Source organism: Coffea arabica, chromosome 6c (assembly GCF_036785885.1).
Source record: "Coffea arabica cultivar ET-39 chromosome 6c, Coffea Arabica ET-39 HiFi, whole genome shotgun sequence".
Classification (NCBI taxonomy): domain Eukaryota; kingdom Viridiplantae; phylum Streptophyta; class Magnoliopsida; order Gentianales; family Rubiaceae; genus Coffea; species Coffea arabica.
This window is the reverse complement of record NC_092320.1, coordinates 23,100,814-23,127,351: the sequence shown is the minus strand read 5'-3', so window position 1 is coordinate 23,127,351 and position 26,538 is coordinate 23,100,814. Positions and strand designations below refer to the sequence as shown.

Below are 26,538 nucleotides of genomic sequence, written 5' to 3'. Positions count from 1 at the left end.
ACAATACGAGCAGCAAAGAAAAAAAGAAAAAATCTTGGGTGCAATAACACGAATACCTATAATCCAACCTGATGAATTTTAAAAGCTCAAATAGGACTAAAAATGGATTAAACTGACTAGAATCATAACCCCACGCAGGCAACAGATTGCAAATGATAATCAAATTAGATTTAAGATTTCGGTAGATGAAATGAGGGATTACCACTCTAATGTCCATAAACTAGACGCTGATTTTCAGTTCTCAAATCCTGATGAGCTGTCAAAAGTAGTCAGAACTGCATAAAGATAATGTACACTACAGTGTCAAGATGACAGTTCAATGAAAGAATTGGCGGAGTCTGTTATGAGATTGGCAACTTCATGAGGAAAGCTTGCCCCCAGTACTGATAACTTGAACTTTTAGTTTTCAAATCGACCAACAGAAAAACATCTGGTAAAAAGCACCTTTGACTTTATACATGCATCATCTATGCCAATCTTTTTGCGGTCAATAATCTCTCAATATGATAAGAACAAGGTTCATCATTGATGATTGTCAAATATATGTGTCTCCGGATGCATTGCTAATCGATTTTACGCTTCTTATATTGTCACTTTTCATCTCACAGCTCTTCTTCTTTGATTTAAATTCCATATCCAATTGCTCAATAAAAAGAAAGGGAAATTCAAGATCCAAAGAACCAAGAATGTAGAAGCATCAGTTTGCTTAATCTAGTCTGGACGTGTATGAGATATTTCAGAAATAATGACATCTCTGAAGTCATGAAAAAGAGGTAGAGATGGAAGGAATCTACTAATATATTGGACAAACAACCTCTTTCCAAGCATAAAACAAAGAATCCAGTACCAGATCAGAATATAAATCTCTTGCCACATAAATACAAAAACACACACACACAGACATATATTTAAAGCTCAAGCTATTAGCAAAATTTGTGTGGAGTAAAAGCACCAGATAAAGAAATAAAAACTTATTCAGTATTGTTGAGTTACAAGATGAACAAGGAGAAGAGATTTTCTGATTAACACAAACAGGTTGACTACAAGCCGAGATGTGTATGTAAGTGAAGATAATGCAAAATTTAGTTACCTTACAAAACTAAGAGCCTTAAATTCTGAATTCTCTGTACCAGTTAAAAACAGAATATTGATGCAGTTGACTAAAGAAAACAGCTATTAAGGAAAGATGTTATTCTTTGTATGTGAAGTAAAGAGTATTTATGGAAAACATGGCCTATATTGCAATTAAGGAAACATGTTAATAACATTAGAATTGTTATTCTTTGCTAAAAGATTCCCCAGTTACAGGGTTTAAAAGTCTGCTATCAAACCACACAATTTACAGCAAGCAGGACTCATCTCTACAAGATACAAAACTAGAAAACAAGATATATAAGTTCCTAATGGTGGAGATTCTGGACATTGCCAAAACTGCAATACCATATTTAATATCCATGGATTTGATCTGAGTCTAAGATAACTAGAGGACATATCTACGCCATGCTTGTTTTCCAACATCATTCTTTGCTGCCCTTACAGGCTACCATGGACTTCAGCAAATCCTCTAAGAAAGCCACATAGAGCTGATTACATTATTGCCGCCCAGAGTGACATCATGGTCATTATCCGTCACTAGAAGCAGAATGGATAAAATAGAGACACCATCAATAACTGGCTTGTCTGCCACCAGAAGTAGAATTGGAGATGACAAAATGCTATCCGCAACTTAATTACACTTGCAGGAGTTCATGGAATTGAACTAAAAGACTCCAGAACTGATACTATGCACTGATCCCCTAACCATTAACGCCAAATGCAACGATGACCTCCCTGAAGACAATACCAAAATCTAAACAAAGCATCCACAAGTCCATGATGAACCCAATACCATGAACAACTAGAAACAGCACAATGAAAGGTAAATTGCTAAATTAGAAACTAAAAAGTTACTCCAAATACAATTTTTCACAGGACTAAGAACCCAAATTGATGATCGACAATACACAAAGAAAAGTCAGCAGTTACCCCAAATTCAATCATCCCCAGTTGGAAACAAGGTGAGAACTTTCCTCCCATTCGCACTAGCAGCCGTAGCTGATTCCAAATCCTCGATGTAAGATGGCATTACGGGAGTATTACCATGCACTGGTGTCCCCATCCTCTGAACCTGCTGCTGTGATTGCCTGGGCAAAAATCGATGCTCAAACTGCCCATTAGGCGGGGATGTACCGAAATCCCTAAACTGCTGCTGTAGCTGTGGGTGAGGATGGTGGTGCCCCACCACTGTTGCCATCTGATGATGATGCTGCATTGTCATAGGCACAAAAGGCAAGAAATGGTCCGAATTCGGCCTGCCTGGATGCAGAAAGTGTGGTGGAACAGGCGTACTCGCAAACAAATCTGGTTCGCTTCCAGCTGCAGCCATTGAAGCATTACCATTCACACCACCACCATTGCCGCCGCCACTCGAAATACTCTGCATTCTTTTCAAATACAGCCTATACTTCTGCAGATGGCTGGCGACATTTTCGCGTGTTAGCCCATCTACACTCATCAACTGCATTATAGTTTTGGGGACAGCATTCTTGATCCCCAAGTGGGCCACAGCATCCACAAATCTTTTGTGAAGCTGTGGCGTCCACACGAGCCGGGGCCGCTTCAGGGTCCTAGCTGGCTCCTCGCCTCCTGAACCCGCCCCTGCTCCTCCACTCCCTCCGCCAGTCCCACCCAGCTCAGAGGAGTCAAACTCCGCAGATGAGTTGGGCTGGGAGGAGGGAGTGTTCTGACCTTGGGACGGCGCCGGAGGAGGCGGCGGCGGCGGCGGATTCTGCTGATGGTGGTGGTGGTGATGCGGGCTGTTGGGATTTCGAATATCGAAATATATAGCTAGATCAGGAGTGATTAGGGTTTGGGACAAAGGCGTCAGCTCTTCTGGAGAAGGGAGTTCTTCCTCCCATTTAGCAAACCAATTTGAGTCATCCTCCCTCATATTTTTCTTTTCTTTTTCTTCCTTTTCTCCACCGAAAAAAAGATCCTCTTTTTGGGATGGTTAATTTATTCGATACAGGGAAAAAATTTTGTGGGTTCGGAGTATCGTCCAAATTGGAACACTCAAAAATCAAGAAAAGGGGATTATTAATGATGATGATGATGAGGATGATGAAAAATGATTACTACTAAAACTTTAGTACTGTGAAGGGGGAGCTAAAAAGAGTGTAGAAAATTGGGAGGGACGGTAGAAGTTTTGGAAACTTCTCAAATTTTCTTATTTCTTGTGCCTCTCCCTCTAGGAAACAAAAGATTGAGTTTTGGAAGAGAGAGAGAGAGAGAGAGGGGAGGAAGAGGGGAAGAAGAAAGTGCAAGATTTTGATGAGGATCCAGGGGTGGTTAATTGGTGGTGTTTGTGTCTTGGGGAAGAGGGGATTGCTTGGGGGGGGGGGGGGGGGTGTGTGGTTTATGGGGAGGGGTGTTCGAGGTGGATCTTGTTTTCTTCTTTTCAGCTATTATTAGGAGTACTGTTTGCTGATGCTTTTGTTATGGATTTTTATGAGAGTTGGGACTTGGGAGAGCTGTTTTCTTTCCTCTTGTTTTTATTTTTCCGGGATTTGGGGGTCTTTTTATTCCCTTTAATCTTTTAGTCTTTGATCGACAGCTACATAGTTCCATAGTTCAGAGTGTTGGAAGAAAAAAAAGATTTTTGTTTTTGTTTTGTACTAGTAAATTTTACAGTTGTTTATATGTATCTGCATCTCTGTATCTATTATACATGGGAGTTGGGACACAATTATAGATACAGTGTGGAGAGGTGGGAAGTAATGTTTGGGGCGTGCGGTACACGCGCTGCATCCATTGGACTGTAGCAATCAATCAGGTGGCAGCTGAGTTGATTTGTAGGAATTAAGGAAGTCAAGGTCTCAAAAGATCTTTGGATCTTAAAAAGGACAACTGGCGATTGCTTCCTTGCGTTTGCCATGGGCGCGTGGGTTACACGCACATGAAAACAGAGTGGATGATTTGGGGATTTTTTTATTTTTTTATTTTGGTTTTTTGGCTAGGAGTTTTGTGGGTTTTGGCCCAAAATCAAAGATGAGGTTTTTGTTAGGGGGCAGGAATGTAGTGTGATTGGGATCTGGGAAAAGGAAAGAAATAAAGATAAGAGAGTGCTTGAGGAAAAAAAAAAAAAATTAATAGCAAAGTTAGGCCACTTTTTTGTGGGAATTCTTTTGTAGGTAGTTTGTTGTTGAAGTGGGAATCAAGTGAGTTTTAAATGAAGGAGGTGTTTGGTTGTGGGGTTCGTGTGAAAGATAAAGTGATTAGTTTATTTGTGTGGATAGAGTTTTCTCTGATTAAGAGAGAATATTTTTGGGTGCTCGATGTGGGTTTTGGTGGGGTTGTTTTGGTTGTCATGATAAAACCATCGCCCCATTGGGATATTTAGGATTGACTTTGATTTCAAGATTCCTCACTATTGCTTGTGATTTTAGGTTAGTAGGCATCAGCAATCACACTAAATGACATGTGTGCAAATAATATCCAAATACAAAAGCAAGGAATCTCAAGTACTTTTTAAGCTTAAGGTGAACTCTTTTTGAACAAAAGAAAATTTTCGGTTTGGATTGTTACTTTAGGAGTTTTTGTCGAAACATATATTATAACGATTCAATGTATGTGAAGTAAAAAAATAATTAAAAAATATATTAACAAAAAACGTAAAAATTTTTCTATGAAAAATTACAATCCAAACAAGACGTTGAATTTGCAACTTATTTGTGACTTTTATCATCTCAATTTTTTGCTTCTTCTTTTGGGATTCATTCATAAAGTCAAGAGAATTTTTTTTTAAAAAAAAAAGACTAGTTTTGAGTATTGTAATCTCTCTAAAAATATAAGAAGTTTTAGTGGATAACTAAATGATAGTCTATGTCTAGTTACATTATTTGTACAGTTTCTTTCTCTAAAAATCTTTTCTCTCCCTTTTTTCTAGAACTCTTCCGGCCAAGATCTTCTTTATCTCTTCCATGAGAGAAAGACCAAATCTGGTCTTTTCCCATGGGAGGAAGTACTATTTATAATTCTTAATTTTTTTTATTTGAATAAATTCTCTTCTAAGATTTTCTAATGAGAGATTTTTCTCTTCTAAGATCTCCTAATGAGAGTTTCTTCTCTTCTAAATTGTTTTAGCGAGAGTTTTATTCTCTTCTAGATTTTTCCTAGTGAAAGTTTTTTATATTTTTATCTTTATGAAATTGAAATTTTGTAGATCTAGCACCTAATTTCTCAGATCTGCAATTTCTTTATTATTATCATATCTAAATTTCTCTTTGGACTTGAACCAGTTTTAATCAGATTTGATTGTCAGCAGACATGCATTGATGTATTGGATTACAGTGGTTCATCTGGATGGAAAATATATAGAAGCATCAATGTTATTTTTATTTGTATTATTTTCTTAGATCTGTTATATCTATTAATTTCCAATCAATATGTATATGTGTCATGTTTGTTTGATGTATAGTGTAGATTTATTTGAATGAAATAATCTTTTCTATTAAAAAAAACTAAATGATAGTCTTAATAATGCCTTTAGCAATATCTAGACTCGAAAAGGACATCAAAAGTTTCTCAAGGAAACATGAAGTCGTACAGAATTGGCAGTACTTTTTGTGCTTCCTTTGATTGGTCAATTGGAAATTGAATTTTATTTACCAAATTGGTCAGTATTTCTTTTCAAATTCGTTAAAAAGGTGGATGGCTGGAGCGAGAAGGCAAAGTAGGAAAAGAAAGGAGAACGATACTAATCAACACGGGCGGACATAAAATATTAATGGCACACAACTTCCTCATTGTTCGTGATGCTCCTTAATTTTTTGATATATGTCATGATAACAATGTCTCTAATTTTTATTTTTATTATCATAAGAAAAAGTGTTAGTAAATTCACTGAAGAATATAAGTATTTTTATTTAATTCACACAATCAAAGAGTCAAAGAGAGTGTCATTAACATTTTTCGATGCGGAAGAGAAAGACATAATTAGATTTGTGATAGATTTGTTTTCTTTCAGTATAAGTGGTGTCGAGTTCCTCAAAAAGAGTTGTCTTGCGCTTCTAGGTATTCTCTATCTATTCACCTATGTCAGTTTCGGGTACAAAATACCTTTCTGTTTACGGTCATTCAAGATTTTTCAGGGAGTATGGCGGGGTTATTTCAATACCATAGCATAGCATCTGATACTCAAACATTGGCTTGAGGCATTTTTTTACCTTTCTTACCTTGAAAAAGCTGAGACACCTTATGTTCTTAAACCGATAACCATCTTTTGACTAACCTAACCTCCTTCATCCCTTGGGATCGACAAATGGTAGTATAGGAATATTCACTTGTTATCCATCAAGTGCACCTTTCAGACTAATCTTAGGCCTTGATTTATCTTCCGTAGATAAACCTTGTGTAGGAACCCTTAGATTTTCAGGGCATTGGATTCTCATCAATGTTTACATTACTCAAGCCAATATTCTTGCTTCCGTTTCATCCACCATTGCTCTCGTGGAGGTTCCTTTCTAAGACGGAATGCTCCCCTACTAATGTATTTTGAGTTCAGAACTTCTCACTCATACTCCCTCTTCTTGAATCATCCAACTTATTCCTCCTCCCTCCCCACTAACTTGATAGATTTTTTGGCAATCACTAAAACTTATTAATGTTTCACATGTAATCGAACACATAGCCATGTTTAAATACATACATAAATATATACATGTGTGTCTGTGAATCTGATGGCCCAGATTAGGCTAACCCGATTTGTCGTACATTGACATTGCCGAGACACTTGATCCTTTAAATTACGCATGGTTCTGGAAAAATTAGCAAAGTAAATAGATGGCGTTTTATGGAACAACCAGTGGATCAAATAATAGCCCAATCTTGACCCTGTCAAGTTTTAAAGATGGTCAACTAAAGCCCATTTTACTTTACAATTGTCCCTCGTATATTCAATATAGAGTTTTTATTTTTCACGTTACAAACTACATAGTAAAGAAAAATTCTATTCTATGTTATCAAATACGATTCTCTCAAGTTGTATCTCTCATTAAAGATAATAATTTAAATTTAAAATATTTAACACTATTTAATCTAAGGGTTAATAATACTTTTGGATGATGAATTTTACTCGTTGTATGATACTTAAGAGAGATTATAGAATCTCCCCATAATAAAATGCAACCACTGAACATTTTTACAAATTAGAAAACCATTAATAAGAGAGTTAAAGCCGTGAAACTAAATCAATGATAAAAGTCTGTAAATTTTAAACTAAAACACATTAAAATGCGATTCTCGAACATTTTATCAACTCGATTGGGCGAAGTTTGATTAATTGATTTGTTGTTCCATTTTGCCTAGATGAGACACAAAAATAGCAATGAAAAAACTGAAATTGTAGAAAATAAATCCACTCCAAATACAAAGAAATAAATCTTGGAAGATAAAACTTCTTTTTATTTTCACATGTTTCTTAATCTCATACTTATAAATTAAGTAGGTCAAGAGTGACTAGATTACTTGAGCACAAGATAAGTATAGCAATTGCCAAAGATACAGCAGTAGCTATGCATACACTATACAGCAACCATCAAATAAATAGTAACTGCATAGTCACTATATAAAGTTTTAACAGCTTGAGTCATTCAGTATTCAAACTATAAGCCAATCACATAAAGACAATTGATCAACTAATTGAAGATTAAATATGGTTTAACAATGCTACTAGAAGTATATAAAAAGATGCCTGTGTCAAGGTACTATTAGCATCAGATTCAATGGATTACACGCCTTTTTTCACAGAAGATCTAACATATTCTTTTTTTTTTTTTTTTGTCACACAGGGGTATCCTAGCATTTTTGCCGGACTAATCTCCTGAGACTGTACAAAGCCCCGCCCAAGAATGCACAGCAATTTAGCACAATAAAGTTCGAACTGGTGACCTACGGGATACTACTGCATGTGGTCACCATCTGAGCTCCCTGTTGGAGGCAGATCTGACATATTCTTGAAGACTGACTTTATGCAGTAAGGAATGCAATGCTAATGGCCAAGACTGCAGGGTGGACTAAAATAATAGTTCACACAGACTGCAAATCAGTAGCGGGCCATATAAATAGGTGCAATGACTATGATTTCAACATTGCAACTATCCTGGAAGACGTTCAGGATCTCAAAACAGGTTTTGAAAGCTGTAGTTTCTCATTTATACCTAAGTCAGGAAATGAAATCAGCCATTCACTAACTCAGTTTGCTGTAAAGTTAGTGCATGATATTAAATGAGAACAAGATTTTCCAATATGACTGATAGACTTAGCACCGAAGAAAATGAGGACAGTGACCCCTTTTTGTAACTAATCCTTGTACTATCAAGTGTTGATAGCATACATATAGAACAGTTAACGTTTGTTAGGAAAAAAAAAAGACTTTATGCATTTTACTTCAAATCAAGTTCTATCTAATTCTTTGAATGCAAAGTCTGGTTTATAAAGCCAGACCTTTTACCATTTTTTTAAATTGTAATCCAAAATTTATCCAACTCTTTGCTCAAAAAGTTTTGCACCACCTAAAAAAAAAATAGCAATAGATAGAAATTAATGGTGCATGCATGTTGAGCTCACCAAAACCAAGCAGGTGGTGTTAAACATATTGAGGAACAAAATGAATTTCCTAAAATTCACGGATTACAATCATCCCTGCATGCAGCTCTCTAGATGATATACAGAAATGTCCGCCAAAAATAAAAACAAAAAATGTACCTAAATAATTATGATAAAATATCAGCAGGAGGAAACTAATTATCAACAACCCACTTTAAAATGTATGCTTAAATTTGCCTTTTGATCATACATATTGAAACAGCTGCCTCTTTCTCAAAGGGAGGAGAAGATGGGGATAAGTGCTTTGATTGACCTATTTTTCTTATTCCATCGGATGAAAAAATATCCCGCGATGAAAGAGCTTCCACTTTCACATTCGGAAGGGAAAAAAAAAGAAAAAAAGAAAAAAAAAGAGGCAAGGGAACTTCCAAACGAACCCTGACTGGACGAGAATAAGGGGTATCTCCTATTTCTATCGAGTAGACTATCTATTCTTGATCTTGCCAGTGATGATATAATCCACCTGCATGAGGTTTAGTAAAAATGAGAAAAAACCAAACAAAGAAAAGAAAAGAAAAAAACCTATCCATTCTTGATCCATCACAAAGACATTCAATATGTATATCTGATGGAGTCTGCATTAGGGCTGTCAACGGGCCGGGTCCGGGCCGGAATTCATTATTCCGGACCCGGACCCGAATTACTATGCCGGACCCGGACCCGACCCGTTTACCCGACGGGTCTTTTATTCTATGTTCCGGATCCGGGTCCGGCGGGTCCCGGATCCGGATCCGGGTCTACCCGAACAAATTTAGCAAAATTTATAATTTCTAATAAAAATGAAAAAAAATATATTTGTAAACTAATTTTTAACTAATGCAAAGAAAAAACCAAATAAGAAAAGAAATCAAATTAACTTTATTAAAATACATCACTCTAATCAAATTATATTGATAAATATATATATTTAAAATTATTAATTCATTTATATCCGGATCCGGGTCTAATACGGGCCGGAATACTATATTCCGTATCCGACCCGTTTTTTTGTTTGACAAAACGGATCCGGATCCGGATCCGGAAAACGGAATTAAATCCCTACCCATACCCGCAATAATTTCACGGATCCGGTCCGGATCCGGGTCTAGACCCGACCCGTTGACAGGCCTAGTCTGCATGGTGACGGATTGAACAGGACAGGACAAACGGAAAGGGAACGTATGAGGCATTACATATCACTGCACATTGATATCCAAACCTAAATTACTCCAATACATACTATACAACAGTACAAACTATTAAAACTCTAGGGACCAAAAGTTCTCACATCACTGGTCAGCATCTTCTTGTTTTAGTATGATGACATATGAATCCAAGAATGTTGCGAGTATATCCGGTGTGGAAGTAGGCCAACATTTCTATTGGCAAATAGGGGGTTTCCAAGCCCACGGCCAAGTACTAGGCTGTAATTGCTATCTTATTAGGTTCGGCTGCTATAGCTGTTCGGAACCCACAAACCATTCCAACTGGGGGTCAGAATTTCTTCGAATATGTTTCTTTAATTATTTGAGATGTCAATAAAACCCAATATGTTCTTGATTGTCTTGCAAAATGGTTCATCCACACGACCCACGAGGCTCAAGGTGTACACCTTTCATCACTGGAAAAGCTGCAACCTTCTTTTTTGGCATGCAATGAGTTGGCGAAAAGTTCCAAGCCAAGAGGTTCATCCTCGAAATGCAGCATGCCTTGTGTTGCAGACCAGGATCAACACTTGAACCTTCAAAAGAGAACTTGATTCTATCTGCATCTGCATGACCAAGAACTAGATGTAAGAGGGATGCTGAATCAGAAAGGAAACATTAAATAGATCTTCACTGGTCCTGTCCAAGTACACATAGTGATGTCTCGATGGCTTATCACTCAAAAAGATGAGCCTGCTTTGACAAGAAGACTTTGAAAGAGCTATACACAATATTAACACCATAGTTCAGTAAAAAAGAAAGCACTTTCAATTAAAAACAGGCAAATTTGAAAACTATGACCGACACTGGCAACCACCAGCCGGTACTCTGCTGGCTAACCAAACAGCATTGCGAATCAACAATAAGAAAATACAAATTGGAGAGGAGAAACAAAAGAAGCCAAATAAGAACCAAGTTTAAAAGCAGAAATGGACATTCTGTACATTTTAACCATCCAAGAAAGCAAAACAGCTTCAACAAACTTCAATGCATCTACTATACAACCTCTCAATTCTACGGCATTCTGTTCATTTCAACCCTCCAAAACAGAAATGGAAGAAATTTGAAAGCCTACATGGACAACTATCCACTTAGTGTAGATACATGCTGTGTAGAAAGATATACTGCCATAAATCATGATTAGATGAGTATAGAAACATACACATATTATGATATCAAGCTCACAGGGGCAAGCAATGATACAGTCCTTCTGCTAGATTTGAATTACAAACCTCATAAAAACTCCAAATCAATACTCAGGTCTGTAAGTTTTAAGAAGTATGCAGTTCAATCCATATCTTGGGAGTTCAAAGAGCTGATAATCGATATCCAGCCTAGCATAAGCTCAAGGTATGTTCCAACTATTACTAGTGTAGTAATTCAGCACTAAATTTTCAATCAAGCTGCAGTAAGTAACTTGCTACCAGTGATCCATAAGGTCTAAAGAAATGGCAAGCAGAATACAACACCAAACTGCCCAAGAGATCCTAAACTTGTCAATAAAACTAACAGTAGATATCCTAAGCATCTTATGGCACCTTCACCATGGGCTCTCAAAAGTCTAAATGAAAATGAATTTGCTTTCTGGGTCAATAAAACTAACAGTAGATATCCTAAGCATCTTATGGCACCTTCACCATGGGCATAAAATATCTAAATGAAAATGAATTTGCTTTGTGGAACAGTCTAAGCACTTTTTAACTTCAAGCACAAGGGAGGGAAAAAAGTAAACTCCTTACCAATTAATATCTGCACAATCTTGCCCTCATGAATTATGTTCTTTAGTACTTAACTAGTCAATTTGACTATCCTGACAGTATTCCTGCAATGCACCTTTTAAGGCACCTGGAGCTTCTTATTACCAAATGGGTTTAACTCTCAAGTACAAGTGAATATGGCAAAAGCAAGATTTAGATTCTCAAGGGAATTAGAATGGCCTTCAGTTACCTTCTCATTCTCAATGATAAAGCCTTGCTTGACAGACATGAGGTACTACTAACAGCAGATTGTGGTTGTGGAATTTAGAAGTCATCTCAATCTTAAATTTTAATGAACCCCGTCAAAAAAATGAATTGATTACACAGGTTATATTCCAACCTAACAAACCTATGAGGCAGTTATTAATAAAAAATGATATTTGCAAAAGCAGACCATATTTTTATTTACATACATTACCCATCAAAAAGCACAAGAAGTTTTTAAAAGGCATTCATAGGATAGGGCTGATAACTACCGGAAAGAAATTTGATTTCATTTACTTTGATGACAATTTGCTTTCCTAGACATCTTCAGCACTTGAGTTCACAAGCCTCTGAAACTTATTTGAGAGATCTTCATAGGATAGAATGTCAGACGGTGGTACTTGCATAATTCCAGCCTTCAAATGCTTCATAGTTACCTCTGATGCATTAAAGTCCTCCTGATATCACAAGAAATACTGTCAAATGATAAAAAAAAAAGGGTGAAAAGTTGGAAAAATATGCTTTATTCCTTTTTTCCATCAGAGAAAGCCATTCCAGAACAGGAATGGTCCCTTCTCCATCAAATACTGATGTACCTCAATAGCAGCAATAGCTGCTTCACGGCAAATAAGGGATATGTCTGCACCAGTGTAACCTTCTGTAAGAAGCGCAAGCTCTTTAATGGACACATCAGAACTGCATGGCATTTTACGGAGATGAACATGGAATATTTCCTCACGATCTTTCTTGCCTGGAGGCCCCACATATAGCAGCCGATCAAAGCGTCCTTATAGAATTTCAAACAAGTTTTAAGTTTTTCCTTGCTATGTGAGAAGCAGCAGCATTACAACTCTAGGCAAACAAACTAAAAGAAGGAAAAAAGATTAGTACACACCTGGTCTCAGAAGAGCAGAGTCAATCTTATCTGGTCGATTGGTCGCAGCAATGACGGTGACATTAACTCTCTCATGTAAACCTAGTTATGAAACAATTCAAGCAGGTAAGTTTTAAGAAGAAATTGCATGTATACGTAATACAAATTTTTTTGAACCAACAACTGAGGGTTGCAAGTCTCAAATACTATATTTTATCAAAGAAGTCAGCAAGGAAAAGATAAATGTGTAGGGGTGAGATTTTTTAAATACCATCCAATTCAACAAGTAGTTGACTCATAACACGGTCAGAAACTGAAACTCCATCACTTTCTTTCCCACGGATCACGGCTAGGCCATCTATTTCATCAAAGAATATGATTGAAGGAGCATTTGCCCTCGCCTTTGCAAATAGAGACCTTACAGCCTTCTCTGATTCACCAACCCATTTGCTAAAAAGTTCTGGACCTTTTACAGCAAGGAAATTCAATCCAGCTTCTGAAGCTACTGCACGTGCCAAGAGAGTTTTGCTGCATCCTGGAGGACCAAACATCAAAACTCCAGTAGGGGGCCGAGTTCCAATGCGCTTGAAAGCATCATGATGCCTTTGAGGCCATTCAACAGCTTCCATCAGCTGCATCTTAACCTCTCTCTGGCCACCAACATCTTCCCAGCTAACCTTTGGTATCTCGAGTACTACCTGATTGCAAGTTTTAACATGTCAACAAAAGGCAAAGAAGGCAAGATATGACGATTGAAAGTCAACATTGTTGGTCCACCATTATTAAGATTAATGAGCAAAAATTCAGAAGCATGATGATCAGCACACAAAAGAGAAGCTTGCATGTCCAGTTTGCAATGCCAATTTGAGGAATTTGAATAGTATGAAATAACTAGAAAGATATATTAAGCAAATGAATCTCTTAAATGATACAAGAAACTGCGGATCTGATATGATTGGAATCAGGATAGAGTTTGCCATATGACATAAAAGGTTAATCGGCTCTGATTTATGAGACAGGCTGAAAATGGTAGACATACCTCTCTCATGGCACTTGGCCTAACTTTCATCCTAGCCTTTTCAAAATCTTCAGAAGTCACCCTTAAAACAGGAGTTCCAGATGCACAAGTCCCACCTACTTCGATATAATCTGTAGCTTCAGACGAAATATGCAAATTTGAAATAGATGATGACAAATCCTCCAAATTATTTACCGGAAGGTCACAACAGTTTGTCATATCAGCATGAGAACAACCATCATTTACATCAATTGATGGATCACACTCTGAACCAACATCTGAGACACTCAAATCAACATAGCGTCTAAGACAAACCAAAGCTGCTTCATTACATAGTGCAGCTAGATCGGCACCAACGAAACCATGTGTAGCTGTGGCAAGATGCTGAACATCTGATTCTGAAAGAGAGTTCTCTATTTTTCTGAGAAGTACAAGCAGTATCTCACGGCGCTGTTTGGGAGATGGAACACCTGCACAGAAATTTTTTTGGTGAAACAAAAAGACATTCTGTATCTGGTCAAGTCCAAAATGTGGAGACAATTAGTTAAAAACTACTTACTAGAATCAAAAGAACACATCTAGAATTCAAAAGAACATTTTGAAATTGGACAAAGAATAACTTCCATGAAAATATATGCAGCATCTTTTTTTTCTAAACACAGCACTGGTGAACACTTTCCAATTAAAATCCCCGTTCAAATGAAGATAAGAAACCACTGCTTGTTTGTATTTATGACATAACTGGCACTCCCTAAGGCCACACTCCCCAACAACCCAACCCACCCCGCCCCCCCCCCCCCCCAAAAAAAAAAAAACCTAAGCCGCAAAGGCACCCAAAATTAACATAAATAATAGAGGCCTTAAAAGCCAACCTACTTTCGTTCCTGCATGCAACTGATGATTGACTCAAAGGGAGGGTAATAGAAAGAATGAAGAAAGATTCACTTCTGAAGGAGAAGATAGGTCAAGGTAGAAACAGTTTCTAATTTTATCTGGGGAAGATAGGTCACGTTGGAAACAGTTTCTAATTTCACCTGAAGTATCCTAAACATATTTTTGGGGCACAGATATCCAGAAATACATTCTAAAATATTAATTTAGGATAACAATTTACTAGCTGTACTAACTTTAGATTACCAACTACAGTTAGCTATGCTTGTATTGTAGTATGAGACCTCATATGATGATTGTGGAATAGACAAGAACCACTTAGTCAAATTAAAGCAAAAAGGCCCACCAGGGACTTGTAAGACTGAGGCAGTAATGACAGATGACAAATTTCAATTAACGGTCTCCTATAAATGTTCAGGTTAAGTAAAACATTAAACTGCAAAATGGGGACCTTATTGCAACCAAAAATCTGGTCATTAAACAACAGTAACAGGAGAATACAATGAAGAATTAGCTGGTAAAGAGAAGGCTGAAGTAAAAGAAAGGCAAAACTGAACATTTCAAATTACCAATTTCTAATTCTCTGTCAAATCTTCCAGGCCGTCTAAGTGCAGGATCAACAGTGTCAGGCCGATTAGTTGCAGCTATGACAACAAGCCCATCACTCCTGCCAATCCCATCCATCAAATTTAACAATGTCGCTACCATTCTTTGAGATAGCTCTTCACCACCATCTTTACGTGCAGGTGCAATAGCATCCAACTCATCAATGAAAACCTGCATTCACAAATGAATGTAATTTTCTGGCGAACCATATAAAATTTTTGAAAGTAACCCAAATTTATAATTTTATCTAAATCACAGCTTAAGAGGGAGCAACTAACCAAAGGAAGAAGAGGTAAAGAACTGTTAAATTGTCTGAAAATACAGTATGAACACCTTTGATGATTGCGAGGCATATATGACTTAAAATGTTTACATCAATTGCACACTCTAATGCATAAAAATAGGTTTACACTAATCAGCATGCTATATGATTTCCATCCATCATTAAGTTCAGACAGATAACAGGCATGCTCAGACCTGCTCCATTGGTTGTCAAAGCTAAAATCTTGAATTTCAGAATGAAAAGATGACACAGCCATCAGGATTCATCTGATCTTAGTCAAACGGGTTGGCATACATATTATTAGTCAGTGAGCTTCACAATTTTCAATCAAATACAGTAAATATTATGCCCATCTAATTTGCTATGCTACATGCACGACAATAGGGGTAACTATCAAATATACGATAATTATACATCTGGATGTTTAAAAATGAAAAAATAAGAAGAAGCTTTTGAGCAATATGGTGGTCAATCAGGATTTGTCAAAATGCTTTTGGGCAATACCATGGCCTAAATGTTGCCACAGCAGTGGTTTAATTCCTTTAAGGCCTTTGATAAGAAGTTTTTTCCAATTAAAGTGACAGATCAAGATGAAAAGGAAAGAGCAAAAAGAAGAACAAAGTTGCCACAAGTTTCATTACAATTTCCCCTAGGGTATATTGACATGCTATGGATGTTGGAAGAACAACTTCCAAAGGCTTCGCTCCAATCAAAGGCAAAAAACACATCTTCCCAGGTGAAAGCTTGTAGTTCTGAACTATCTCAATGAAGACAAGAAAAGAAACTTAACAATTGTGCGTGTTTTTATCCAGGCTGATCAGAAGGAATAAACCTTCAACTTAGCAATTTAAGGTATGAAACCCCAAATTCACAAGGTTTCTTAATTCAGTTTTGTCTAATCAATAATCAGAATAGTTACTTGAGGCAGCTTAATATCCTAGTCGGATGACGAATATGTAATGAAAAAATGGTAGTTTGAGTTCTTTTCATTCTGAAACTATCAGAATTTAATACTAATCTGAAACATCAACAAAGCTTTAGAGTAGATTATACCCTAAAAGTATTGCAACTATGTTAAGTGAGCAATGTAACCTATCAGAGAAAACTACACTTATGACATTCTTAAAGATCAGAAATTTCTCATGTAGAATTAAGTACTCGTCCTCTCTTTTATGTCCCACAAGGTATCTCACTGATGGCTCAAGCCTCCCCGGAAGGAGGCCTTCCTCTCCTTACACCTTCCACATATGATCAGCTAAATACAATACTCGAGGTCAGCTATCAAGGGAAATTGGTGACACACTTTACAACAAGCCACCAAACAAACACAAAAATCTAGTGCACAAGACAAGAAATTTAACTTGCGAATCCAAGAAACCAGATTACCCAACATGCATGAATAACAAAGCATGAGTCCACCAAATTCCAGCAGTAATATTGCTCTCTTCTGAAACACTGAACACTTTATCAAAGCAAAAGTTCACCAAAAGGGATGACAAAAAAAACAGAAAATAAAAGAAAAGGATTCAATTGGCTTAAGTTAGATTAATTTTCCAGGTCATCTTTAAAGCCAAAACATCATCTCAGCAAGCTGGTTTACTAATCCCCATATAGTGCATACAAAACATGTTATACTACCAGCACGAAAGATTCCATATAGCAGGAAATACGAAAGTAATCAGCATAGGAAAAGTTCTGTCTTACTTTTGTTTGTCTACTTCTACTCAGAGGCAGAATCTATTAAGAGAAAAAATAAAAAAGAAAGCAAAAAAGGTCAACATAGGCAACCTAACAACACCAAGCACAGAACTAAAGGCAGAATCTTAGAGTAAAACAAACAGAAAGATGAACATTGCCGAACAAACACCAATGGAGAATTAAACAGCAATTAAAAGGATGTCGTTAGGTTCAAAGCTTTCACCACTTAGTACTGAAAGAACCAATAAAAGTTGGCAGAAAAAGAGAGAAGAAATCTAACCACAGCTGGTACAGCTTTGCTAGCCGAATCAAAGACCTCATGCAATGCTCTTTCACTCTCTCCATAATACTGACTTATGATTTCAGGTCCATTGACAGAAAATAAGTTTACACCAGCCTCATGAGCGCACAACCTAACCAGAGAAGTCTTTCCTGTTCCAGGTGGGCCATGAAGAATCACGCCTTTTGTAGGTCGCAATCCCAAACTTAAAAAATTTAAGGAATCAGCACAACGTTCAAAAATAGTATTGAACATACATATTTAATATCGAAGTGCCCGACAGCCAAGCTTATACAACAAGGTGAAAGGCTATTATTAATCAATCTCAGATTTTCTCAACATCTTAAACTCAATGAAAACTGGTTTGCCGCTTCCTCAGACAGCCACTGACACACTGAATCATGTAAACTCACCACATGGAGAGTTGGCATTCTTTCCTTCGTATTTAACTAATTCCCTTAGGATTAAATATAATTCCTCCACCCACGCAATGGTAGTTAAGCTACTTAAAGTTACAAACTCTAAATAATTATCACTGGAGCATGAATTGAAGAACACAAGAAGTAAGGGAAAAAAAAGTCAAAATGAAATGTAGATTTGTTACTTCTTCCCTAATACCCGCAAAAACATAATACCAAAATGTTCAAAATCTAGATGCCTTTTGCACTTAGAGATGGCAACACACATCCTCATCCCATTATGGAAAACTACCCCCAAAAGAAAAAGAATAAAAGAAAAGCCATATTCCAATTGCCCTCCTTAAAGAAGAACCATAGCGTGAATCTCTCACCCTAAAATTGAATGTCAATCCAAAATAGCAATCTCATGATTGAGATGGGAGCTAGCAAATTACATCTTAGAAAAGAAATGCATGCGATCCGAAAACTGGATGATCACATGCTACACCACAATGTCATTTTGCCATCTTACAACCAGATTGGCCAAAAAAGGGGAAAACCTGAGAAAATAACCAAGGGAGCAGCAAACCCTGCAATTCCCACTCGTCTTTTCTCATTTTTTCCTGGATAAACAAAATCGATATAATGCAATCAACTAGAAGAGGGGTCACCCAGCCCAGAAAGCAAGAAGCCAAGAAATGGCCAATGATAGTTTTCAACCCACTATACATGACTAAAATGAATAAGTAAGCGACTGAAAGAAGAGACGATTAAGACTCACACCGCAATAACTGAAATAGTTTTTGAACAAAAAGTTTATTTCTCTAGTTTTATCAGAAGTACTGAAAACCTTTCATACATATGCTGACAATAGGAAAAATGGCAGCCTAAAAAATGATTGTACTTGTAATCATCTACACCCAGCTTAAAAGCAACCTAGTGGATGCAAGTCATACACAGCTCATAATAATCTACATATTCTTGGTTTAAAAACAACCTGGGAAATGTCAGTCCACAAAGGCAAGTAAGACAAAACCTAAAAATCAGATAAGATACTTTATTTTGTTTTTTTCTGTTTAATCCTCCCATACAAAAAACAAATAACAGAAAAAAGTCACCACATGGTTATGTTCTTAAGAGTACATATGCACATAAATGTTGCGAAAAACACCTGGATAAATTACACCTGACTGCTGATGTAACAATTATCTCTTTCAGAACTCCAAACTCCACGGTAAGACCTCCCAAATTTGGCAAGTCATCTCCCTCCTTAGCAATGAAACTCTGACGTACAGGTTCCAACCACATTGAAGATCTTTTTAATGGAGTTTCCGGTGCAGAATGCCTTGGTAAATGTATACTAACTTTGGTTCCACGATCAACAAAATAGGCATCTACAATATGATCCACTTGGTCAACCATTTGAGATGTCAAGTTGCAACAGCTGTTCTCAGTCAATCTCTTACTTTCTGTAGACAAACTACTGACTCCTATAACATGGAAAATGCAAAGCCCTGAGAGTATTGGAATGGCCAAAAGGTTTCCACACAGCAAAAATCGAGAAAATAACCATGAAGTACAGCACGTCTGCAAAAGTTTTCTGACATCATCATCCTCTAAAATATCCTTCACATCAAATATATCCTCTGACATCTCTTGTAAGCGGGATGAATCTGATCTTGAGTCTTCAAAGTTTGGCATACTGAAGCGTCCACTAATTGGAGACTTCAGTTTTGATTGAGAAAAATATGGGGTCTTTGGGGATGCAATCTTACTATTTACATCTTGAATATTTGTTCTTTCAGTCAAATGACCATTATTGGAGGACATACTACTTGCCACAAATTTAGTTTGTGACGACACAAAAGATAAATCTAATTCCTTGCAGTTGTTCAATGAAAGACCAAAATCATTAATTCTGTGTGATTTGCCAAATTCACCAACGCCCATTACCGGTCGATCCTGAATGGAATTAACATACAAAGCCCGGCCTGAGGCAGGGCAACCCATGGTAAGGAAAAGGTTTGGAGACAAGCGCACTGCATCCTTCACAAGCTGCAGATAAAATGGCAGAAAGTCGTTTGTAAACTTAAGTTTTGCACAGATCACATTGCATGACATTTTTCCTTAAATGTTGACATCCAAATGTAATCAATAAAGTGAAGAGTACGAGCAAAAACGATTGAAAGGTGAAAGGAATCGAGATAAAGCAACACGTACATCAGCGATGAAGATGATGAAATTAATGATAAACTCATGATAATGCATTCTGAAAGTCATGGTTCACCATAGTAATGAATATGCCATGTAAAAAATTATGGTGCCTGGGATTCAGTTGGATTTAACATCAGTAACTTAAACAGGAAGGGTGGCCAAAAGTCAGATAACCAGATTACTTGCAATTTGAACATAAATTTCTCCCAATTTGCAAAGTGCATGGATTATAGCCACCAGGTTAGATTCAGTTGAAGCCCAGATTAGCAAAGTCAGATTTAACTTCTTTAAACAGATGTTTTTGGAAGCCCCATAGGCTAGCTCTGAAGGTCCTGATATTGTTTGATGAGTCCCTGACCTGTTCGCAATTTACTGTGATCCAAGATCTGTTATCATCCAGGCTTAAGACTGGTGATTTCACAATATCGGTAACTAGAATTTTTTAGATTATCCCAACTTCATAATTCCTCTTTCCTTCTCTCTTATATATGCATAGATGACAAGATTACTTCATGTTGTGCTGTTTTTAAATTTCTTCCCTCTAACCTACTCTTCAGTCTCCCAAAGTTAAAGTTGAAGAAAAAGATTGTTTAAGCAAACACTTGACTAGGGGAATTTGAGAAACTAATTTGATGCACCTCTTACTAATAAACAAATTAGCTTAGTTCTCCGAGGCTCTTTTACAGAACTGTTCATACCTTTGTGAGGAAATCCAATCTATTAAAGAATCAGCTCATAAGTGAAGCGAATCCTGTGGTTTCCAAAGTTTTTAAGTTTTGCATTTGCAAAGACAAAAAATTTGTAAGCTAATACAAGTCTTTTGCCATTCTGATATCCATATAATAGTTCAAAAATATAATTCAGATTGGGCACCACGCAAACAACTCATAGTGCACCATAAGATCTAAATGGTTATTTGATAACAAAGATTTAGATTGTTCATAAAAACTTTTTTCCTTTCACCCAGCCGGACATTTTCAGGGAAAATTCCATGCCAGGGATACCAAAGACACAAGCCCCACATGCAGACACTTTTTATCGAAAAGAAAAGAACAGTAATTTGCAGAATCGACAGGTAATAGAAACAATAAATTGGAAAAGACATATATGTAATTCTTCTGCAAACCTTACTGGAAGGAAAAACAGTTGCAAGAATGAAGTAGCAGCCTACATCATTAGCCAATTTCTCAGTAAATTCAAACCCGAAATGCGTTGCACATTCATCTGCTAAAGAGCACAAAGGATGGCCACTCGAAAGTTTCCTTGAAGAAGCAAGAGAGACCTGTTAATGCAGTGTTATATGCTGATTACCATGAAAAGATTGCCCAAAAGCAACAATTTGAAGAAAAAAAATTATGCAAAGTCACAAAGTACTCATAGAAAACAAAAAAAAAAATGTTGCAGCATTCTGTATGCCTAAGTATATATATTACTCAAATGTGTTTGAATAGCTACAATATGCCAAATGTCACATTCTTAAACGGTTGATTACACTTTAAGATGATGCAGCAATCTCAATCGTATGGAAATGCACTTGGTAAAATAAATGAGATATTTGTGGACTAACATAGAGACTCTCTTTAGAACTGAATAAGACCCCAAATTTCTAAATGGGAAAGCCGAACTGTAGTGCCTGAACGAAAAAGGAAGTAAAAAGGAGGTAAAGAAAGGACCTGAAAGGGCCTGTTTATTTCATTGGAAGAATCAGAATTGAATGGCAATTAATCCCTCAAAAGGTTTTTTGCTTAGGCCATTTGACCCTTCTTCTGATCGTTGTACTGGAATGAGCATCCAATTGTCTTTCTTCTTTTTAACTTTTTCCTTTTTCATAATATCATGCCCCTCCATCTCTTGCTGTCTAATTGTTGATAATCTAATATAGCAGTTGGTGCACCTAAAGGGAACTTTTCCTACCAAACCAAATGCCCCCCCAGTGTAAGAATTCAAACTCCACCGCCATAGTTCTTTCAAGTTGAAAGCTTTGTAAGAATTCAACACATTCACAAAGACCACCTCCCTGTCGTAATGTCGTCCAAAATATCCATGCCTCACAAGAGAAAACAAATCTCACAGCTTATCATCCCACTTTTTTATACATTAAAGACCAAATCACAGTTAATGCCTTCTCCAAATCTCGAAAAATAAATGTTTCAAAAAAAACAACAGAAAGAAAAAAGACCAAAACTTTATACAAAATAAATACCGTTAATTACATAATTTTGGTAATTAATCATTTACTGGCAGAAATGACATGGTGAAGTTTAATCAAATGCACACCATTTCAACAAACACAATAAACAACAGCCAAAAAAAGAGAGAAAGAAAGAAAAGTTCAAACTGAACTCTGTTTAGGAGGTTGGGTTAAAAGATAAAGGCCAACTCCAAATTTGAAGGCACAGAATGAAACAAATCCATATTACAGAACCCCATCAAAAGCAGTAAATTAGAAGCTCAATATTTCAGACTGGGATCCAAATGAATTTAGCTGGCTCAACAGCTCAACTCGACCCGAATGGGTATTGAGCTAGCTCGACTACTCGATTAAGTATCCGAGCCAACTTTGAGTACAAAGATACTCGGCTCCAAGGTTCCATTGGGTTCAAGCTCAAGCTTAATGAATTTAAGTCGACCTTAGCTTGATTAGGCCAAAATTCAACTCAAACTAAGTCAATTGCAGCCCTATTTCAGATCGAAATCAGAGTAAACCAGAAAAACTCAACTTCGACAAAGAACCAAATTAATAAAGATAAATGAAAAGAGAATAGTTACCGAGACAAGGGATCCAGGAAGAATAGAAGAAGCAATCATAGCGGATTCCGACATCCAGATTTTACACCCTTTGATATCAAATGCTTCCGTTCCAATTGAAGCATGAACAGCATCATTGTTAAACACTTTACCAATAAAAGCGGTTTCAGAGATAAGAGATGGGAATTTTCTGGAAGCTTCTTCCAGACCCCATAAGAGCTCTTCTTCTTGATTGCTGATTTCTGCATCATCTGGGTTTTTGGAGGCTGATATAGGAGAGGGGGAAAAGGCTGCCTTTGAAGAATGTTTTTTGCTTTTCGGGGGCATTTCTCTTCTGTGCGGCTCAGAAGAAAAGCAAAGGAGGAGAAGGAGAAGGATCCTAAAACCCTGTGGTTTTGGTGAGGGTTTTACACTTTAGAGGAAGGCCTCGTAATATGTTGAATTTCGGTGGGAATAGTATTTTGGGAAAATGGCAACCTGACCCATACAAAAATGAATCTTTGCTTTTTTTATCCCTAGCATTTCACCTGCATGACATGACATGATGATTAATTTTAGCTGATGTTGAGATGGTTCACGTGAAATTAGACAAGAACACGGGTTTACAGATTTAGCACAAGTTGATTAATAAAAATGATTACAAAGAATAATCAGCTCGTTCGTGGTTGATTATTTTAGCTAATTATATATTCTAATTTTGTAGTGCGTTCTCGTTTGCTTTTATATATACATTTAAGATTTTTTGATACCCAAAAACGTTAAAAACATACAATCTTAATGAGTGGCTTTAATTGATTAGTCCTTATCAACTTTGTTCTCGTTTGTTTTAGAATTTGCAAAATTTGATTATAGAATGTTAGTTTAGAACAAATGCTACTCTTTAGTAGATTATAGATTTAACTTTTTTAGCTATTATAAAATCTATAATTGAAGTAAAAAAGCAAACCAAATCATCAAAAAAATTGATTGTCCAAAAGCTTAACTTATAATCATGTTAAAAAATCAAATGAGAACAAGCCTATAGCATCCTTAAAAACGATTTTTGTGAATAGAAACAAGCCATATAGTCACTAAACCGCTCATTTGGCATGTGGTACATAGGAATGGTAAGAAAAGAAAAGACCTTTCCAACTTGTCTATTTCATTCAAATATTTGGTATGGTTTATTTAAGTGAAAAAACCCTTTCCTCCCAAAATTTATCCTTGTAAATCTCCTGCTTACACTCTCTCCCCCCATACCACCCAATTCATCCCTCCCCCAGGTTATTTGTAAGCTCAATTAATATTTGAATATAATTTTCATAATAAACTAATCCAAGGCAATTAAGTCAAATTTGTACTTAGTATATTCCATTCCAACATCTAAATTTTTTTCCAACAAACGGAAACTGTACTTTTATATATTAACACTTGATAATACAAGAGTTAGTTACTAAAAGGGGCAACTGCCCTCATATGTTTCCTTGCTATATCTATTAGCCATACTAGGAACTCATTGTCCCATTCTATGTCATGTAGTAGCTTAATTATATGTTGAACTAGTGTATGGCTGCACGCATTCGCTGCTTTATACACAAAAGAAAAGTTACACTGTTCGAAGTATTCTTTCATCTCCTCAATATCCTCTAGGACTATTGCAATGCTAATGTCTTGAACATTGTTTGCATTGATTTGTTCCACCACAAATTTGCAGTTTGATTGGACTTCTATCTTTGTTCATCCTATAGTATAAATGGCCCGAACAATGCTAACACTTGAACACTTGAGTCGTGCTTGAAAGCACTGTCCTAAAAAACTATTTCAGAGCATTGAAATGTTTCCCCAAGATTAAATAAGTCTTCCTCTACTTTGTGAGAGGGATGTAGAACCAGCAAAATTTAGTTCCAAAACTAGCAGGTAAAATAAGAAAGTTAAGAAGAGCAAATAGAGGAGAAGGAGGAGAGAGTTTACGAAGTGCAGACTTCGTTCATCAGGTGAAAATGAACCTGACAAATGGTTCTATTTATAGGTTTCATGATACAGAATACGGAAGAGGATAGAATTTTGAAAGCTGATTTCCCGTGAGAATGGGCAAGCATCCCGTGCCAGACTTATCATTTGAAGTAGTCAGAGGTCTATCCTCTATTGTGAACAGTTGGAAAAGGTCAGACCATCAGGAAGGCCATTTGACCGAACTTATCAAGACGTCTCACAATTTGACTTCTTGAATTTGGCTTTTAGTCCTTTATCAAAATCTTATTTTTGAAAATTTCTCCCTCAAAATAGGATCAAACATTTTTTATGAAACTTTATCAAATAAAACTCTTATTCGAACAGTAACAAACATAATAAAAATCTTTTGGAATATCTATTTTTTATTTTTTACAACAATCTCCCACCTATTTCAAAAGATTTTGGACAAAAGACTATGAACATCTGCTGGATTTGTCTGAGCTCAATGTATTCAGTTTGGTGTTTTTTTAGACTATGAACCAAACTTAAATTGATAAAATATGTCTTACAGAATTATTGGTGAAAAAGTAAATTTCTATGAACCAATAATTCTTGTTGTATGACAGAGATCTTATCAATCACATTATAACCCATAATTTTGTTGTTCAATACAGTTTTGCGCATTTTGGCCGTGCACCTGCCTGGTTATTCATGAGAGCTCTAAAGATTCGGCCAAAAAATCTTATGGGAGCGACCCTACTCCACTCACATATAGATGAATTTATCAAGTGTATACTACCCTAAATACACTTCCCTAAAGGGATATAAATTCATTAAGAGTATTAAACTCAGCCTCACAGTTACGGGCAGTCAAAGCACTTGTTTTTGAAGGGACTTAAATTTCAAGCTCTTTATAGTCAATATCAACTTGTTATTATCCATATGAACCTATTTCATGAGATCACCAATCACATAGGTTGGGTTACCATCTCTATTGACAACCGTTTGCCTAAGTCCCATCTCCCCGATAGTTTGAAGAATTAATTTTCTTCTTATAGGTTTAGTCAGAGGATCGGCCAAATTCAACTTTGACTTCACAAAATCAATAGAAATAATTCCATCTCTAAACAGCTGCTTTACAACATCATGTCTCAATCTCATGTGTTGACTTTTACAATTATAAGATTTATTTTTTGCAATAGCAATAGCCGCTTGACAGTCACAGTGTATAGGCACAGGAGACAACAGATCCTTAATAGGAGGAATATTGGCTAAGAAATTTCTTAACCAATCTGCCTCAAAACCAGTCAACTCCAAAGTTATGAACTCCGATTCTATAGTTGACCAAGCAATGATTGTCTGTCTGGCTGACTTCCATGCTACTGCACTACCACCAAAGGTGAACATATAACCACTAGTGGATTTTGTATCATTTGAATAAAAAATCCAATTAGTATCACTGTAACTCTCTAACACAGTGGGAAATCCACTATACAAGATACCAAAATTCATGGTACCTCTCAAATATTTCATTAGTCAAACTAATGTAAACCAATGTTCACAATTGAGATTATGAGTATATCTACTCAGTCTACATACAGTATAAGCTATATCCGGTCTAGTGAAATTCATTAGATGCATTAGACTCCCAATAATCTGAGCATATTTAGATTGAACAATTGGGTTACCATTGTTTTTCTTTAACTGAGTGTTAGCATCATAAGGGGTACTCACAGGTGTCATATCAT

At 36.5% G+C, this 26,538-nt stretch overlaps 2 protein-coding genes across 6 annotated transcripts; both read right to left on the bottom strand.

The window, feature by feature from the left end:
• Positions 1–1,217: 1,217 nt before the first annotated feature.
• LOC113694251 (transcription factor MYBC1-like) lies at positions 1,218–3,458 on the bottom strand. Its single transcript, XM_027213146.2, has 2 exons — positions 2,026–3,458; positions 1,218–1,830 (listed from the first exon to the last, which is right to left on the bottom strand). Exon 1 carries the CDS (start codon positions 2,987–2,989, stop codon positions 2,033–2,035), a length of 957 nt encoding a protein of 318 aa, XP_027068947.1. The 5' UTR covers positions 2,990–3,458; the 3' UTR covers positions 1,218–1,830; positions 2,026–2,032.
• A 6,393-nt stretch (positions 3,459–9,851) lies between these two features.
• Positions 9,852–23,286, bottom strand: LOC113694219 (calmodulin-interacting protein 111-like). Of its 5 annotated transcripts, none has more exons than XM_027213088.2 (11): positions 22,880–23,286; positions 21,237–21,392; positions 19,068–19,951; positions 17,499–17,703; positions 15,201–15,408; positions 13,762–14,210; positions 12,994–13,420; positions 12,744–12,824; positions 12,445–12,635; positions 12,121–12,306; positions 9,852–10,453 (listed from the first exon to the last, which is right to left on the bottom strand). In XM_027213088.2, the coding sequence occupies exons 1-10, from the start codon at positions 23,183–23,185 to the stop codon at positions 12,166–12,168; spliced, it is 3,048 nt and encodes a 1,015-aa protein (XP_027068889.2). In that variant the 5' UTR covers positions 23,186–23,286; the 3' UTR covers positions 9,852–10,453; positions 12,121–12,165. The 5 variants fall into 5 exon arrangements, with proteins under 5 accessions (XP_027068889.2, XP_027068890.2, XP_071909420.1 ...); XM_027213089.2 differs by having other exon boundaries at positions 12,146–12,306; XM_072053319.1 differs by having other exon boundaries at positions 19,068–19,386; positions 21,242–21,392; positions 22,880–23,285.
• Positions 23,287–26,538: the final 3,252 nt, after the last annotated feature.